General features: G+C 36.0%; 1 protein-coding gene and 1 pseudogene across 1 annotated transcript; both read left to right on the top strand.

Annotated features, from left to right (window-relative positions):
- Positions 1–215: 215 nt before the first annotated feature.
- Positions 216–1,242, top strand: LOC107678121 (mpv17-like protein; annotated as a pseudogene).
- Positions 1,243–2,314: 1,072 nt separating this feature from the next.
- Positions 2,315–6,735, top strand: LOC107678133 (60S ribosomal protein L18-like). The gene is made up of 7 exons (XM_016473298.1): positions 2,315–2,407; positions 3,010–3,096; positions 3,225–3,332; positions 3,509–3,607; positions 6,117–6,240; positions 6,419–6,488; positions 6,597–6,735. The coding sequence occupies exons 1-7, from the start codon at positions 2,405–2,407 to the stop codon at positions 6,670–6,672; spliced, it is 567 nt and encodes a 188-aa protein (XP_016328784.1). The 5' UTR covers positions 2,315–2,404; the 3' UTR covers positions 6,673–6,735.
- Positions 6,736–8,554: the final 1,819 nt, after the last annotated feature.

Genomic DNA, 8,554 nt, shown 5'->3' with positions numbered 1-8,554 from the left:
ACCCAGCACCCAGCGCTGGGTTATATTTAACCCAGCATTTTTTAGAGTGTATCTAACTATCTATCTATCTATCATCTATCATATCGTCATTTGTAAAAAAAAAAAAAATTTCAAAAATCAAAAATGGATGAAATGACATTTATTGTAGATCAGGCCAAAACAATGTGCATACTTCAGTTTATTAAAATATTTATCATCCCTGTCTAGTAGTCATCATGAACAGAGCATGGGCTTTGTTCAAATCCCATCCATATCTCCAATGTGGTGGGATACACAACGCTTTTTGCCACAGCAGACCTCATTCAGCAAAGCATGATGGGAAAAGCTCAGGACAAAGGGACAGTACTGGATTGAGTGGGACAAGATACCGCCAACACATCCGCTGAGGGATTTACTGTGGCTGGAGAAGCAGAGACAGATGATGATAGCAAAATAAGTGAATCAGAGGGAAATAAAAAAGCTTGGGAAGAAAATAAACCATCAGATCCAATGCAACATGCTCCACAGCTTGACAGCATCGACTGGGCCCAGACTGCTCGGGTGGCGCTGGTTGGGTTCTGTTTCCATGCCAACTTCAATTACCATTGTCTACGGGGACTGGAGAGGATGTTTCCAGGAGGAGGGATCAGAAGAGTGTCACTTAAAGTGTTTCTGGACCAACTGTTTGCAGCCCCTATGACAATAAGTGCTTTCTACATTGGTGAGAACCAGAGGTTTTTTTATCATACTTCCACTTATATAATTGAAGGAAATCAATGCATAAACATAAATCTGTGCATATGAATGAATTCATAGTCGGAAATTTTTTACAGCATTTATTACACTTCTAAAGGGCTGAGCACTTTGGAAGGTGCAGAGGATCCCCTTGAAGACTGGAGAAATACATTCTGGACCTCTTATAAGGTAAACACAAGGAACACAGGAACTATTCTACATAAATGTAAATATTAAAGGTTCAGGATCAATTCTGACACATTGATTGACTATTTTTTTCTCTCTCTCTCTCTCTGGTAGACTGGAGTAGTGTAGGCTATTGGTCAACAATGCAGGTACTACAGTAGTCCATCCATTCGTTCATACATCTATTCTGTTTGTAAGAGGTTTCCTCATTTTCTCATGTCTCAGGCTGTGAACTTCTCGCTGATCCCGCCGGTGGCTCGCACTGTTTTTGTTGGAGTTGCTCTTGGCTGGACTGTCTTCTTAAGTCATTTCAAGCAACAGAAGAGTGACTTCTTGACTTAGGCTTTATTCTGCAGCTGCTTGGCTTTGCATTTAACTTTCTTAAATCAACATATGCAACATGCATATGCAACTATGTACATATTAAACATAATGGATGCATTAAAGCTGGCTGAAGTTTAATTTTATGCGATTTAAACAAATAATTTAGCTTGACTCCATTCTATTGGAGTGGGTAAACCACAAATTAATTAATCATTTAAATTACTACAATTACTACACAATAAACATACATTATTTCTTACCCCATTCACGCGTATTCTTTTAGAAACATTAAACTTGGGATGAAACGGTGGTAGCGAAAGATATTTACTTCAACATTGTGACAAAAATTGGAGTAAAACTGCATATCAAACAAGAAGGGACTTGGTTCTATGCATCGGTTGTTGATTGGATTTTGATATGTGGGCAGTACACAGATGAATCGTTCACAAAAAGATCTAAAAGCAGAGTTCAGAAAATGAAATTGAATTTCATTCTCAATCTAAGAGAGAGAGTTTATAGATTTCTTCAAATAAAACAATAGGAATTTGGTTACTATATGATGGGGGAACTACAATGATATTATTATTATTATTGCATGTATTGAATGTATTTATTTATCAGGGACATACATTATAATTTTTTTTTTGAAAGAAAACACTGTGGCTTATCTTTCAAAAGTCAATTGTACGTTTTTTTCAGCTGCTTAAAAGTAAAAATCTTTGTTTCTGTCTTAGTGGTAATTTTACCTTAGCCTACCAGTCATTAAAATTTGCTGAGAAAAAAAATAAAATAATAAAAAAAAACGTTTGCAAATGTAATTTCTCTACATAACATTAAAGATTACATTAAAGACATGTATTCATGTACCTTGCAATCACCCTCTTTTAAACGTTATGTAGCTACGACAGACCGCGCAGCTGAGTATATGCCCTACATGTTCATTTATTTGTTTAGTTAAACGCGTTTTAGAATGACTTTCAACAAAAAGTGCACTTAAAATAGTTTAGATATGTTCCGAGAGCTCTGTATGCGGTCACGGTGGTGCGCCAGGCCAGCGCACGATTGTTCTTCGACCAATCCGGACTCGCCTTTGCAGTCACATGACTCATCGCGTTCCGTAATCTCTCTGTACGACGTTCTCTCGCGAGCTTTCCTTTTCCCTTTTCACTCTGAGTCCAAGATGGTAGGTAGCTTGATTTCTCACGGTATGTACCGGTGTCCGAAATCTACCTCCATCCTCAGCTATATCTCTTCTAATTCTGCCGCAGATGATGTTTAGAAGCATTACATAGCGATGCAAATGAAAAAAATATGTGTATCGTGAATTGTGTGTAAAATGAATGAGTAAATGTCGGGTAACGCACATCGGGCCGTGGAGATGAGATTCACGGTCATGTGTTTCGTGTTAAAAGACTTACGGATGGCTGACGACCACGTGCCACTAAGATTTTGTATACCCAGATATTCATAAAACATTTGCTGGCATTTCAATTAATTGCCTAGACGGAAGGAAGAGTACTTGAGCAAACTCGTGCTGGCTAAGCTAACTTTGCTCTTCTCCGAGCCACGCGAGTTGCTGCATATCTGAGACCGATGTATTAATATGAGTGCTGTGAAGTTGTTTTCATTTCACGACCCATTGCTCAAATATGTGTCACTGTGGCTAGTTAAGTTCTTTGCTATAGTGATGTATTGAGAACGTGCTACATCTGACACCCAGCTCCACTGTTTAATGATTCTTTGTGTTGGTGTGCGTGTAATTGATTATTTTGTTTGATCGAATAGGGAGTTGACATCAGACACAACAAGGACCGTAAGGTTCACAGGAAGGAGCCCAAAAGTCAGGATATATACCTGAGGCTCTTGGTCAAGGTGAGAACTATAATGAAACTCAAAACACTTTGGAACTTAGGTTTGAAAATGTGCATTTCTGTGGCTGATTGCATAAGTTGTCTGTTGCTTTAATTTTTTACCAATGCATTTTTTATGTGGTTTTGTAGTTGTACAGATTCCTGTCTCGCCGTTCTGATGCTCCCTTCAACAAAGTCATTCTGAGGAGGCTCTTCATGAGCAAGTCCAACCGCCCCCCTCTGGCCTTGTCCCGACTGGTGAGTTTTACTCCTGTATATGCAGATCTCATTTACGTTTGCCCTGTTGTGTGTTAAGCTTTGTTACTTTAGAAAGCAGGTAATCATGCTTTGTTTAAAAAGACTGATCTCAAGTGAGCAAGTTTTTTTTTTTTGTCTCATGCAAACTTCGCTGCTTTTTTTCTTTTTGCCTCTAGATCCGTAAGATGAAGCTTCCAGGCCGTGAAAACCTGACTGCTGTTGTTGTGGGAACTATTACTGATGATGTTAGAATTCAGAAAATCCCTAAACTAAAGGTAAGACCAGACATTGAAAGTGTAATGAATGTCATATAAGCTTTGAGTTCAAGGTCCGTCCGTCCTCACAACTGTCTTGTTTCTGATTCTGCCCATGTATTCGTATGATTTTTTTCATGAGATGCTGAACTGTTTGATTGAACCCGGTGATTGCAGACTTTGGTCCAAAAAAGCAAGTTAAAAGTGCCCTCGGTTTAAGGAATTTAAATTAATTATTTTTTTATTGTTATTTTATTGTATAGCAGAAATCTTATAATACGGTGCCCCCCTCCCATATGGGCCAAATATAATTATTTTTTTCTTGTATTAAAAAGCTTTTTTTTTTTTAACAAATTGGGAGTGTCAATATATACTTTAACCATAAATAATTTTGGGTTTTTAAAGTTATAAGAACTGTAAGGTGAAAATGACTTTAGTTAGATTTTGTGTATTTTAGCATTATAATTGAGTTTGATTATTTTAATTTTTAATTTGTAATGTCCTATTCAGATGGACATTTTTTTCGTGGGGATGTAGGGTGTTTTCAGCATTTGCAGGGACTGGTCAGTGATTTTACTGCCGTTTCAATCCAGTATTTCTGTATTTTTCTACCAGCACTGAGTGAAATTTTCTGGCCAAATTACCTACTGTTTTCTTGATAAACACCAAGGTCGTGTGATAATTTAATTGACCTCTGAATCCACATCTCTGAGATTGTAAGAGGGCATAAATCCAAAAGTAATTTGTTAAATGCATTTTAACCACTGCCAAGCACCGTGCTGTAACAGTTGTGCTTTGTGGTAATCTACATGCATTTTAAAGATGGACCCAAGAACAATGCTGCAATAACAATATTTCATCACCACTATACTACAGTGATTGGGAGCCGTTAAGAACAAAAAGAAGAGCATTTGAAATGGTCCGTTATTGCAACAGAAATTCAATATAATTTTAAAATATGTACGATATACATAAAAAAATGAAACCAGGTACCTGGGTCAAATTCTTACCTTATGTAAATAAGAGGATGCATTAACTTATTTCTAATTTAAATGACATCTATCGTTTTGACACAAAATGCAGCACAGAAAAAAAAATTTAAACCAATAGCGTGTCCATTTTCCTGTCATTAAATAGGATATTTAAATGAATAATACATAAATATGAAATTTTCCTATTATAAATTTAAATATTAATTTATGGCTTGTCTAAGGAATTTTTGACTAAGGAGCCATGCAGATTTATTTTTGCTGATGTTTCCACAACTATCATACAAATAGGGCTTAAGTCATCCTGTGGCTCTCCTGGACGTTTGCTGAAGCCGCCTAATGTGATCCAGCTTGCTGTTTGAGAAACAGTGAGTTCATGGAACTCTGCAAAGTTTGTGGTCAATTGTTTCATAGTTCAGCTTGCTGTAGTCCATGCAAACATGACCCAGTGCACGTTCAATCATGGTTTGTCCAATCTGATGCATTTATGCAGAAAAAAGATGGTAATAGAAAGGCATTTGATACAGCAGTATCTCAGCATGTGTGCACAATGACATTGTTTTTGTTCCTTTTATAAGTGTTTAACGTGCATTTGGGACCGCAGCATACACCACTCATCTTTCCATACTTGTGATGGGAAGCAGTTATCAACAAAACAGTTGAACGGTTGAAAATGTAGAATTTAAAATGATGATAGTTTTTCTTAAAATCTTTGTTTAATGTATTTTTGAGTACTAGTAATAAGAACAACAACAATGTATTATATATTGTTTTTATAATTTAATAGCCGTGTTGTCAAAGTTTTGGCCAAATTGTGCAGCCCTACAAACAAGCACAGCAAACCTGTCATTTTTTATTATTATTATTTTTATTTAATTGCATTTTCATTCATTTTTATTAGAAAAGTCATAATTAGATTTTACCCTCATATTGTGTAGTCCTATTTTCAGTAAATGAAAAGGCTTTCTTTTTCACTAAATCACTTTTTTAGGGAATGAAGACACATTTTGCTTCAGTATAAAATAAAATGCATAAATTATAGTAATTGTATAATTACATGTGTATAATTATATTAAGTATATTAATATATGATGTTGAAATGTTTCTTAGTTTTTCATAACATTAGCTCTGAATGCTTAATAGTATTGACATGCATAAAAAGTATACAACTGCTGTATCAGAGTATAAAATGAGCTGAGAATGCAACAAAGGAAAATTTAATGTGAATTATATATGCAATTTTTCTCTTTAAATGAATGTACACTGATTCTGAATTTCACAGTAAAGATTTGCCTTGGATTTCCAGGATAATGATGCTTTTAGTAATCCAATACAAACAGTGGTGCTGTGTTCACTGCTTTGTGTCTTGGTGACTGTAGTTGTTTTTGTGATACAAGCATTCCTGAAGTCTCTCTTGGGTGCCTTGACGTTTTAACAACTGCAGAGTATTTTAGTTGTATTTCACCTGACGATGAGAGCACAGAGTGTGAGGTTGCCTGAACGTCTTAATGATCATTTCTCTTTCCTGCGTCTTCTCACAGGTGTGTGCCCTGAAGTTGACCGACCGTGCTCGCAGCAGGATCTTGAAGGCTGGTGGACAGATCATGACCTTTGACCAGCTGGCACTTACTTCACCTAGAGGACATGGCACCGTTCTGTTGTCAGGTACGTGAGCATAAAGCAAGGATACAACTTCAGTACAAATTCTGTTCAGTCAGTATGCTCGTAACATTCTCAGTTATTTTTTATAACTGCTTGTGTCCTGAATGAGTTGCTTAATTGTTTCTATTTAGATGTTTTGAGCTAAGCTCAGGGTTAATGCATTTGTCTGGTTTGTCCGCAGGACCCCGTAAGGCCAGAGAGGTGTACAGGCATTTTGGGAAAGCTACTGGAACCCCCCACAGCCATACCAAGTATGGAAACAAAATGCACTTTAATTTTAAGCCTTCATAAACTTGTTTGATGTAAGTTGATCATTTTGATGAACCCTTTAACTCACAGTATGTTTCTCTGTCTTCTAGGCCCTATGTTCGCTCCAAAGGCAAGAAGTTCGAGCGTGCCCGTGGTCGCAGAGCCAGCCGAGGATACAAAAACTAAAGATCTGTCTTTTTGTATTCGATATTCTAATGCAAATAAAGATTGGGTAATATTCCAAATACAGTCTTTTGGGGTTGCTTCATCTCATTTTATGCTCCGTTCAAAAATGCTTCAAGTATTTTGCAGCTTCTGACTTTTTTTTTTTTTTTTTAAACCTCTTAACTGAAATTGACACCCTACATCCACCGAAGTGACTGTGACTTAACCACATCAGGTGGAAAAAGCAAACCTAATGATGAAATGTTTTGTTGACAACTGCCAGGTTGCATGTGCGTATGCACATGGTTTCCAATACAGTTTCAGAATTAACTCAAAAGATCACTAAGAATTATGATTGTCAAGTTAAAAGAAGTTAATGTCAGAGGAAATGCGCGCAGACCTTGACTGAACCTTGAATTTTCCATTTTAATTTGCATGTACATTTGCACAAAACAAGCTCCAAGCAGTTTGTGTTAAACGTTTATGGGAAAGTTTTGAGTGAGAGAAATTTGTACAAATATGTAATTTAGCTTAAAGTTTTATAAAGTCATGAGGAAGAAGTATTTTAAATCTTAGATAAGTTCTGTGCTATTTTAATCACCTAATATTTTGCAGCATATTTCGGTAGTTTGTCTTTGGCAAAATTTATATTTAAAAGTAAAAATTTTACAGACTGTCTCTATGTAAGCCAATAAACTTCTTGTCCAGTTTTAAAGTTAGTCTGTTGCACTCTATGGCATTCCTGTCACTATAGCAATGGCATGTCAGCTTGCCATCTAGAAAAGAAATGCATGTAATGAAATTCACGATTGGTAGTTTTTAAACCTCTGTAGTTTAAATGGATTACAGTTTTGAGTACAGAACTAATTCAATGAATGCAGATCACTCCAAGAGTTTTTTGAGAGAAAGCCGTAGGAAAAATAATGGCCTCAATTAAAATGCAAAAATATCAAAACATTTGTAGGATGACCGTGCAAATGTAGAAAAACGGCGCAACTTAAATGAGTGACAGTGTGTGGAAACAAAAAATTGGGTGAAGTGCTTGGCCAGTATTCGAAGGAGTTTTGCTATTGGTGAGTAAACATTTTTTTAGAAACAGACTGCCTTTGATCTGCAAATCTGTGGTTGTTACTTCCAGTACACAGAGGACAAATTAAACATTTGAATAGGAAGATTGGAGCAGTTTCAGCCAAATGTGATGGTGTCGTGATAACCAACAATGAATATTAATATCTGAATTTCCACCTTGATAATTTCAAACTTTATCTCGAAATGTTTTTAAATTATGTAATCTAAAGCCCTTGTGAATAGCAGGTTCTCACACTGTAAAGCCCTTTAAGAAATCACATTTAAGTCCATTGAGTTTAAAACACGTTTTGGGCTCTTCTATATAAGGACAAAACTTTCTAGATGAAACAGATCTATGCCATGATGTAAGAGACGGTAAGTGGCAGACAAATCTGCTGACAGGCAGATGCTCAGAGACTCGTATGCTTTGCATGTGATGATTATCTATTCATCTATTCTATAAACTTACGTTTTGACAGCTCTATAGAGAAATGCAATGTGTGATTCAAAGTGTTTAATGAAACTGAGCTCATTTAATCCACTGTTGGCTTTCATGGAACTTTGGCTATTAAAAAGAGGCTGTAATACACTAAACAAATTCTTTTGAACCACACTTTGCATGGCATTCTGAATAAAATGTCAGTGGGTTTTTATGAATATGCAAATAAGGCCTCTTACAATACCCATTTGATTCTGAATGCACTCTTAAATATTTCATATAATTAAAATCTAATGTAAAAATGTTTAATCATACATATATTTACAAATTGAATCCCCAAAATAATGGACATCTTGTAAATAATCACACTACCATTTTTTTTTAAATTTTATTAAC

The sequence above is a fragment of the Sinocyclocheilus anshuiensis genome, unplaced genomic scaffold, assembly GCF_001515605.1.
Source record: "Sinocyclocheilus anshuiensis isolate Anshui unplaced genomic scaffold, SAMN03320099.WGS_v1.1 scaffold1512, whole genome shotgun sequence".
In the NCBI taxonomy this organism is placed as follows: domain Eukaryota; kingdom Metazoa; phylum Chordata; class Actinopteri; order Cypriniformes; family Cyprinidae; genus Sinocyclocheilus; species Sinocyclocheilus anshuiensis.
Note: the sequence above shows the minus strand (reverse complement) of the source record. Positions and strands in the feature narration are given on the sequence as shown.